At 32.5% G+C, this 11,329-nt stretch overlaps 1 protein-coding gene across 1 annotated transcript; it reads right to left on the reverse strand.

Moving 5' to 3' along the window:
* Positions 1-449: 449 nt before the first annotated feature.
* LOC137834669 (protein FAR-RED ELONGATED HYPOCOTYL 3) lies at positions 450-8,582 on the reverse strand. The gene is made up of 9 exons (XM_068642791.2): positions 8,351-8,582; positions 1,963-4,165; positions 1,798-1,854; positions 1,492-1,563; positions 1,339-1,401; positions 1,185-1,253; positions 1,053-1,097; positions 891-973; positions 450-787 (listed from the first exon to the last, which is right to left on the reverse strand). Exons 2-8 carry the CDS (start codon positions 4,129-4,131, stop codon positions 917-919), a joined length of 2,532 nt encoding a protein of 843 aa, XP_068498892.2. The 5' UTR covers positions 4,132-4,165; positions 8,351-8,582; the 3' UTR covers positions 450-787; positions 891-916.
* Positions 8,583-11,329: the final 2,747 nt, after the last annotated feature.

Genomic DNA, 11,329 nt, shown 5'->3' on the forward strand with positions numbered 1-11,329 from the left:
ACTAATTCTCCCTGCACCAAATCAATTGTGACAAAGTGAAGACTAATTCTTCCTGCACCAAATCAATTGTGACAAAGTGAAGGCTAATTCTCCCTGCACCAAATCAATTGTGACGTGCACCTTTTTTTTTAAAAAAAAACCTAAATTGTCCTTGTCAACTTTTCTGGATTTTCACATCCGAAATGAGAAAAAAAAAAAATTTCAGATTTTATCATAAATAAGACATTCCTTGTTGCAGGATATGATCTCTGTTGCAGATTTACATATCCAAAACTGTCTAATATTACTGTTACTTTTACTTTTTATGCATTAGAATGAGAAAAGTCTATTATATCATCTTTTCCAATACTATTTTCCAATATTCATCCGCACAAAGATGTTTCAATGGGAAAAAGTTGTAATTTGACACTTGTACATACAGAAGATATGGACAAAAGGAGAAAAAAAAATTAGAAGTGTAAGATTGTACCATTTGCATTAAAGGAAATAAGCATGCGAAATACTTCATTCCTAACAAATATTTGATAATTACAATTTCTCAAGTAGCCTAAAGAATAAGTATATAATACAACAATCTCCAAATGAGGTTGATCGCTAAAGCCTTACAATATCTATTAATATTTATAATAGATGTTAACTGCAGTTATCCTATATTATATTATTAATATAACAGTATTATATTACAAATACTGGATTTGGAGGTTTTTTCCACTATAACCTCAAATGGCCAAGAGGTATTCCCATTCTCAACGCCAGAAAATCATCTAGTAGCTCTTGCTTCATCAGCCTATAATAGGAACAATTTGAAGCACAACTTCAAACATTCGTCTTCAATGAAATTACTCATCTAATCACAACAAAATATTGGGGTGACTCAAAATATAAACTACCTTGTTCCAAAGGATAATGATGACAATCATGCATGTCTTGATGGATCCTCATGCAACTGTGTTGCTCTCACGTTAGGATCATCCTGCCACAATGAAGCAATTTATAGAAGTGCTCTTCAGAAAGAAAATACTAACTAAAAAGGTTTGAAGAACCATACTAACCCGAATGCTATATGTGAAACCAGTTCGCAAAAAATCTAGTTGTGCCTGCACGTTTGGAACGCATAAGAAATAAGAATTCATCAAACATTATGAGGGAAAGAAAATTATCCTTGGCTTTAGTGAGAACCATACCAGACCAGGAATACCCTGATGTCCACCATAATAACCATCGTGACTGGTTGGTATCGAACTTATTGGCCCCTACACATGTAAACACGGTTTTCATATTATTCTACTGTAAAATATATTTAACAAAGAGATTATCCCAATTATTCCAATTTCTTACCAGCCCCTGAAGAGTCTGTTGATTCCCATAGTAATCATCACGGGTTGGTCCCATTAAGTTCAACTACACCATCATCAAATAAAAAAATGTATAAAGTTTACTCATTAAATATATATTATAAAATATTAGAATTTCAGTATGTCTTATTCATACCATTCCTTGCACGCTCTGCTGTGTGCCATAATAACCTTCAAGGGTTACTGCAGCTCTTGTGCTGAATTTTTCCTACAAAAGAAGGTTCCTTTAAACTGAACTGCAGCGTAATTCAAGCAAGCAGACACATGTATTCATATAAATAAGTTGAAATTCACATGTAATGTTTCATAACTTTTTCCCTCTTGGTTCACATAAATACCCACATCCTGACATCAATCCTGAATTTCATCTACAAGTTTTCTATCCCCAAGAATATAAGACCAAACACACATTTAAGGATTAACTAATTGTAGGAGGACAAACCATTTGTTGTAAGTTGTCTAGTGCCCCAACTGTCATCACTTCCGCTTCAGAGTTCACCTGCAAGTCAAATAGGAGGTCATGATAGCAGAAACATGAAAGTCTTTGCTGATAAAAAAAAAGCAGAAACATGAAAGTGTAGAATTCAAGTTCTTATAAACAACAAACCTTTTTCTTTTTAGTTGGATTCTTCTTTTTGTTTGACTTACTCATATTTCTACTTTGTGTATCTTCTTCAGTGGAAAGCTGACCATGAGCCCCTGATGTACCAGCTTCTGTAGGACTTTTACTAGAATTGTTAACACTCACACAACTTTTGTGTGCTTCATGTAGCGCATGGAATGCAATACTATAACTCTCTTGAGACAATGATCCCTCTTCACTGAGCTTTAGTGATCGCTGACATAAATCATTGTACCGTTGCACCCTACTCAGCATGTGTTCAGATTCCTCTCCAATTATATTCCTAAGCTTTGCATCTTTTGTCCACCGCTTCAAAATATATTGAGACGGGAACACTGACTGTCCAGAATATTGAAGAACAATCAATGCATGTCTACAAAGATAACCTCTGTATTCAAATAACCTACATATACAAGACAACTCGAACTTCACTTGATTCACCACAACAAAGAAGTCTTTATTTGTTTCCATGTCATGAACCCTGTGAACAGTGGTTGTTTCATCCTGCCTGTCAGCTTTAGGATGACAGGCAACTGCACCTACAACCTCAGCTTGAATTTTCTTGAATACAGCATGCGTGAAAATCCCTGCAACACTCTTCTCCAAAGGTGAAGGAGTTTTTAAGGTAGCCAATTTATTCCAAGTATCAGAATCTGCTTTTGCTTCCTCTTCATACCTGTCTTGCAAGATTGATTCATACTGTTTGACAAAATCTTGGACAGAGGTCTTCTTATGCACATATTTGTCAAAGAAGGAATTTACACTTTCAGATCGCTGGACAGTAGACATACCACCTAAGAAAACATCTTTCATGAATGTTGGTGCCCATAACTTTCGATCTTCATACAATGACTGCATGCATTCATCCTCTCGAAGTTCACACTTATCAACAATTTTCCACCATCTCTTCTCAAAATCATCACTGGTCAGGGACCTATAAATGCATTTTTCAAATTTTGCCATAAAATTCTCATGCTTTTTAATTACAGGAGCTAAATTTTCAGATACCTTCCCTAATACATGCCATAAGCAAACACAATGACTAGAATTAGGAAAGATGTCTGAAATAACTGACTTCAATGTCTTGTCATGGTCAGTAATGATCACTTTCGGAACTTGACCACCAACTCCTTTCAGCCATGTCTGAAATAGCCAAGAAAAAGTGGCAGCACTTTCATCTGATATCAAGGCACATCCAAGTAGTGTAAATTGGTAGTGCTGGTTCACTCCAACAAAAAGTGCAAGAGGCATTTTATATTTGTTTCTAACATATGTGGTATCAAATGACACTACATCACAAAAGTTGATATAGTCATTCCTACTTTTAGCATCAATCCATAAAAGATTTCTCAGACGTTGATCTTCACCAAGATCTACTGCATAAAAGAAGTTAGAATTCATATTTTGCATCTGTATGAAAAAATCAAGCATGATTTTAGCCTCCCCTGACTCCAGGCCCAAATTCCGGCCTTTATCAAATGGATTCTTCTCATTCTTGAGACCAACCACAGTTTTGTATTCAGCAAACTGCCTAGCCATTGCAGCATACATTCTTCTTGTTTGTTCACTGACTGCTTGAGCTGGTAAAAGCTCATGATTATGCTCTTTCACGAAGCTATGTATAACCCATTTTCCATCTGCCCTTCTTTTTACATGCATGCTTGCTTTACAATCAGTCTTAGAGCAAGATCTTCGACCAGTTGAATTTTCAGAATCTTGTTTGTTCTGTCGAGCACGTGGTCGATTAAATGATTTATCATACTCTCGTTTTGTTCCATATCTGGAGCAAGCAAATTTCGCATCTATAAATTCTCTTGATGTTTTTGAACGACGACTATTTTGTATAGCAGTGTTGAATCCCATTGACCGAGCATATTCTTGGTAAAAAGAATAAGCTTCCCCGTGAGACTCAAATTCCATGCCAGAAAGTGGCTCAAGATTTGTATCTTCCTTAAACATTACAATATCAACTGTGGGTGAATTCAAATCTCCACCATTTAGAGCATGTACCTCAATACCAGCTTCAACTATATTTCTGCCATCTATACCTCCATTATGCAATTTTTCTTCACTGTCCAACATGTTATCAATTGTAGTTGTTTCTTCATCCTCCTTATCATGTTCACCAGAAGGTAACCGGAGATCTATATCCATGATGAGAGCTTTCGGCTCAGTGGTTTCAAGGGTACTGAAAATTATAAAAGAAAAGGCATGTCAAGTGATCAAGTAGTTCACCCCATTAAATGCCTCCCTATGTGATTATGCATTTTCTAGGAACAAAAGAAAGCAATATAGATCATGACAAGGAATTTTAACTTAAAAGGAAAATAAATTCTGCTAGTTAAAGGAACAAGACAGTTAAATCAGTAACCTTATCATAGCCAGAAAACAGTCATAGATAGTAAGCATATGTACAGATTTTGAAACATCAATCAGTAACCAATCAATGCTCCAATTTAGGAGAGAGTTGCATAACAATTTATAGAGGGCCTAAATTCTCCATAGGATCTTGAGAAGAGCACATGAAGGCTGCCACAGAAATTAAGACATTTTCTCTGAACAATTTTATATGGCACAAAGCAAAGACTAAATAAATAGCGACCTGAATTGAGGATGAGAAATGCTAGGAGCACACTCACTTTCATTGTGTGAAATTTATGTGGATCACACTAATTATGTCAACCACAACCCTCATTTGGTGGGTTCCATTCTCAACCCAAGGGCACCAACATCAATTTCAACCAATGGGGAGTATGTATTGAAAAGAGTGTGTTTCTAGCACTCTTATTTGATGATACGAGGTTCTCCAAATAAAGAAAATGGGGAGGGGGAAAGTGAAAGGAGAAGAGCTACCCACTCCCTGTAAACCATTTTGGAAATCCTTAAATCATTGTACATTGTACCTGGAAACAACATTTAGTTGATATAGAACCCTTTGCCTGGAGAAAAAAAAATGGAGGAAGGACATACAGTGTTCTTAAATCCCACCCAAATTGATAAACCAAATTACACCAATTGCTCTACAGTGTAAGTAGAGGTGAGGCTAGGAAGATCAGAGGGTAGTACCATGTACCTAGATGTGTGTACAAGTGGTTTGAATGCCACTAAAGGGTTATAGTGAGTGTGCAGTGATCATATTATGAGAACTTGGGTATTATTATGGAGTACCTAAGTCCCACATCAAAGTAATGAGATGTCCGATAAGGTATTTAAGTGTTTGTTCTCCCCCCTTAATAGCTATATTTTGAGGGTGGTTCCTCCAGTGCTAGGGTGCTTATCAAATCTGTATCAGAATTGGTTGTCAATGTTTTTGGAAATGGCTACCTTCGAAGGGTGTTGACCATGATTAAGTTGAGTGAAGAGTCAATGGGTAAAGTGCCGTAGAGTGAAAGTTATCAACACATCAAATCCCCAATAACACTACTGCTATTGACAGATACTTGTCTATTATGGGATGCCCAAGTCCCACATAGAATAATACGAGATGCTCAATGGAGTGTGTTATCTTACAATTTTTTGTCATCAAAGTCTAGCTTTACAATTTTTCAACCTCTTTTAGAACTCACAATGGCTAAGTTTCACAACAGCCAAATTTAATTTTTGGGGGAGGGCATTGTTTTATGCTTTTCTAATGATAAAAATGACTATATTAGAAGAAGAAAAAAGACAATTTAGAAGACCAAGAAATCCTTAAGAGGATGAAAGAATGAACTATAAAAAGCTCATCTTAGAAGAGTAAATTTGTCAAACTGTTTTCATTTACCAAAAAGACCTTTTAAAACCTCATAAGCTGAATGCCACAAAGAGGCAAAGAAGACAGTTTTATACCACACAAAGGATTTATTATTGAAAACGTTGGGGTTTCTCTCACAAGCTGATACTTGAAGCTTAGCCCTACTTACTCGTACCAAAGCTTAAAATGTTAGATTAATATATAAAATGTTCTAAGCTAGCAGGAGGACAATGTCACATTCACCAAAAGCGTAAAGTTCTAAATTGTTGGAAATCTCACATGAGATATGGTCAAATTATAGTAATTAAGTGATTGCAAACTTCACCTTACAACCTGATTTTGTGAGGTTGAATTAAGCTTAAAATCCACTGTCTAAGATGGTACTAGAGCTTATCCTAACAAGGGTTGTTAGTCCTATCGTGTCACCGACTATGGGATCCCCTCTTTTTCCACACTTGAGATGTCCAATCCTTGACGTGAGGGAGTATATGAGAAATCTCATATCGACTAGAGATATAGCCAAATTATAGTATATAGATGGATACAAACCCCACCTTACAAGTTGGTTTGGTAATGTTGAGTTAGGCTTAAAACCCATTAGAAAATAATATTTTCAAAGTACGAAATTTCTCATATTAAAGGACCATATACAACTATGATCCATACAAACCACATTATTTTTCCCATAATAGTAAATGACCATTCAGAAAAGAATGAAGCAACCATAATCAGGATCCTACAACAACCAAAACACCAGCTAAAATAGAATGGAAAAATTGTATTTCCACTTAACTCCCCCATGGAGTATATCAAAGTGACACTCAACCCCAAAGTAGAACATAACTCCACTTTATTTTCCTATAATATTACTAGCAGTAAAACAAGAAGGCTACCGTATAAAAGAAAGAAAGAAAACAACTAATATCTACATTATAGGATTTGGTACAGGAAATTGACCAGAATTTTTGGACCCTTCACATCAATGACCCCCTTCCTTCTGACTGATCTTCTCTTACAGTAACTATGCAATCATTTCCTTTAAAAAAAAAAGAATTTGATCATCACAGTTTCTGAACCCCTCCCTATGAGAAACGGATAATCAAAGAACATAAGGGCAAAAAATTAAATATGGGTTTGAGTTATTGACTAATGTTAGCCTAAGTTCCTCATTCTAAGATTTCTAGAGAAAATAATGCATACCTCCCAAGTAGATAGAAGTTGCAGCAGACATGGTTATCAATTATCATCGTGATTAAACCTAGTGGAACAGATTTAAGTAAAACAACAAGCAGTGACAGACAACAGGAAGGTATTACAGATAGACAAAATGCCGCTTAAGTTCCACAGCCAAGTATTTCAATAAAATGCAAAAAAACTCAAGGAAAGAAGCATATAAATCCAACTGTTCAATCCAAGCAAATAATTTGCTCCGAATACAAAATCATTCCAAACACAGTTGTGACTCCAATAATACAAGAAAAACTATACTCATTCACCACCTACTTTCTCTTCCATCTCATTTCACCCCAATTTTCTTCCTATCTCTCTCTTTCTTTACCATTGCATCACTTGCATCACATCTACCATTTCTCTTCCACCTACTTTTGCTTTTCTTCATATCTCTCCCATCTTTCCACTCCAATCCATTGAATTTCAGGGTGGAAGTTTATAGGGCTCATAAAACAACCTAGAGAACCATCAACATTAATATAATGGTATCAACCAAAAGATTAGGGTACAAATTTAATTCAAATTGCAAATTATTCTTTCTAATGTAATGTTATGAAATAACCATTACACCATAATGCTATAACATGGTGTTTTTTGACAAATACACCATAGGCAATTTGTGGAAGGAGCACTGCTATGGCAGCACCAAAGGCCACAACAGAATTTTGGGCTTCCGCATTCAGCAACTGTAACCTTGTCCAGTGGCAAACAATCACTTCAGAAACCTCACGAGGGTTTAATCTAAACCTCAAGAAACATCAAGATTAATATAATGGTATACGTCCAACAAAAAATTGAAACATTGCTCACGCAATTCAATTCAATTCAAATAATGAATATCCTTTCCAATGGCTGACCATACATTAGAAAAACCTCAAAAACTTCCAAAACCACTTACAATAACTAAAAACTCTTAAATCATTTCAAATTCAACTTCTTTCAAAAAAATAAAATAAAAGAACAACAGTATCAACACAATTCAGCCAAGCAGGGTTTAACTCTAACCTCCAAAACCACAGTATCATTTATCTCTCAAACCGCAAAAGTAAAAAAAACACAGAAAAAACACAAGTCAACAAACTGGAAATGCCAAACCAGAAATTTTAACACTGCAACTCACTCCTCCATTCATGTAGGTAACGCCATTTCTGTTCCTCAATTTCACAGTTCAATAAATCAAACACAGTAAGTCTAAGTCACAGAGACAAACACTGGCACCTCGCGTGACAATAAAAGCACCTAACCAACTAGCAACAAAACACACAAAACTTCCAATTCCAATCCAAACAATACTATCTCTCGCGCACGCACACACACACCAAATACATAAGCACGTAGTATTTGATTAATGATCACGAACGAATGAATGAAGAAAAGATTAAAAGAGAGAAAATCACGGCGAGAGAGTACCTGAAAGGAGAGATTGACGACGGTTTTGATGATGATCGATGTGTGTTGAGAGTGAAGAGGAGAGAGAGAGAGGAGAAGAGAGAGAGAAGAAGAAGAAGGTCACGCGAGGAGCATGAGCGAGTGGAGGAAGGAGGTTCCCCAAATGCGTGAAGCTTAGGGTTTCCGAAGCCACTCTGTTCTCTTCGTTTCCCAATCCGACTCTCCCAGACCCGAGCACGTGTCGCGTACCTTCTACTTACCACACCCTATTAATTAATATTATTAATTAATCATACCATAATAAAAATACATAATTACTACTAATAATAATAATTATCAAAATTAATATACTATTATTTCCCGCTCAAGCTTTCTTCCTTTCAAAACACCAATCACAATAGCAAGGCGCGTGCAAATTAAGCTCACCTCACACCAATAAATTAAACAATTTTAAAAAAATAATATGCATTATTTAAAATAAAAAAAAGTTGTTCATAAGGATGAAAGGACAAAATAGAATTTTATTATTTTTTATAAAATAAATTACATTGTCTTATTAGGGGTGATAGAACAGGTTTGTGGTTCATTTTGATCTGATGCATCACTTGTCTGGTAAAAGTGGGACAAGCTGACACAGTTAAGGTTATATGGACTAAAATTTGATAATTTGACCTGTCATAGGTGAGTTAGTGACTGTCTGTCCCTTTTCAAATTTTTTTATTTTTTGATAATTTTTTTGTTTTTGATCTATTTATTTAGTTGTATTTATTGATATCACTTTTGGATAATAAAAATGTAAAACGTAGGGAAGACCAATCAAATTGAATCAAACTTTAATATTATGATCAAAGAAGATTTAATGTGTAACAAAATAAAGTAGATATCAACAATACTTCAATTAATGAAATGATGTATAAATAAATTAATGTAAATAAGTTATATATAAAACATTAATCACCACCATTTTTAATTCTAAAAGCACGATATTTCTCTTTAAAAAAAGGACAAACTGACGAGTTAGTCCGCTCCAACCCACCAAATTGACTTGTTAGGCGAGGTAAACCAATACAAACTGATAGGTTAACGGTCCGTCCGATGGACCCAATCCACTTATGTCTTGAATGTATTTTATCTCAAATTTTATATTTTTTTAAAAACATATAAGAATATGTGAAAACATTACACTCCTTGTATTAGTTATTTATTTAATTACAATGTGTATTCTTATAATTATGTATGTTATAAATGGTAAGAAATAAAAAAAAAAAAACTTTGTATAAAACAAACAAATATTTTGAGAGGTGTTAGTATAATTTTTTTTTTTTATGTTAGAGCATAAATTGATTATTGTGAAATAATTTTGAAGTTATACCGAGTTTGGTAATTTTTATAATAATTATCTCAAAATTTATACTGGCATTTGCTGTTAATTAGGTAAATGTTTAGTCATTAAACTCATTTTTAATATATAGAAATTCTTGAGAATAATGTGCTGTAAAAGAAGCATATGCTTTAATAATATGCATGTTTAATGTATAGTTAAACTTAACAAATGTAATATTTGATAAAATTGTTAAAGTTTGTCCTAAGTTGTATATAATAAAAACAACCATTAATGTAATTTTAGTATTATGAATTTAGAAATTATTAATTGCTGTATTTATTAAGTTTTCATAATATTATTATTTCATTAAATAGAATATGTTTTTGAGTTTCATATATTGATAAATTGTAAAAATATTATTAGAAGAAAATTATCATTATAAAATATAACATCTATTTGATAAAATTGTTCAAGTTTGTGCTATGTTATATATAATAAAAACAACCATTAATGTAATTTTAGTATTATGAATTTAATATTTATTAATTGCTGTATTTATTAAATTTTCATAATATTATTATTTCATTAAATGTAATATGTTTTTGAGTTTCATATATTGATAAATTGTAAAAATATTATCAGGAGAAAATTTTCATTATAAAATATAACATCTTGGCGTAATTTCAGAATACATAACTCGTACATATTTTTAGATTATACAATTTAAATTTAAAAATATTTTGAATTACATAATTCAAAAATAAATATATTTCAGATTACTTAATTATAACTATATTCAGAGGTAACTATGTTTTGAAATTAAATAATAATTTGAATGTTATAGATTATGTATTATAAATATTTTAGATTATACAGTTAAAAATATATTTCAAAATATATTACTATGAAACATTAATATTTTTTATACCCATTTTATTTTAGTACCTTTTATTCGAAACCATGATTTACTTATAAGTACCTTTAAGATTATTATTGATGTTTAACGTTATGGAATAAAATACAAAAAAAAAAAATAGATAAAAAAAAGGGAGTGAGAATAATTGATAAAAAAGAAAGAAAGAAAAGGGTTTATTAATAAATGAGGGTGTGTAAATAATAATTGTCTTAGATTTTTTTTCACCCGAAAACAATATGCTAAATTGGGCCTGTGTTTAGCTCTCAAAGTTCCTTATAAGCTAATTACTTTTTGAACCCTCACGATTTCTTCATGCACCTTCGTGAGGGGTGTTGGATAAAAAGTTTAAATGTCCATACTTTATATTTATAGATTCCAGAATGCATAAATATATTTTAAATTATATAATTTAAAATATATTTTTAGATTAAAAAATAAATTTTAATTATTTAATTTGAAAATATATTAGTTTTATAATTCAAAAATGTATTCCACATCACATAATCTATAAGACATTTATGGATATGAAAATATATTTCAAATTTTTATATTACATAATTTATAATTCATATTTAAATTAAGTAATCTAGAGATGTATTTCATTATTATATAATTTAAAATCAATAAAAGAATATATTGTGTATGATATAATTCATAATATTTTCAGATTATAAAATTTAAAATATATTATATAATATATCAAATTACACTGAGTTATGTTACTAATTATCTTTATGACAATAACTATTAACTTGTTTTT

This window comes from Phaseolus vulgaris, chromosome 5 (genome assembly GCF_051622355.1).
Source record: "Phaseolus vulgaris cultivar YP4 chromosome 5, ASM5162235v1, whole genome shotgun sequence".
Taxonomy (NCBI): domain Eukaryota; kingdom Viridiplantae; phylum Streptophyta; class Magnoliopsida; order Fabales; family Fabaceae; genus Phaseolus; species Phaseolus vulgaris.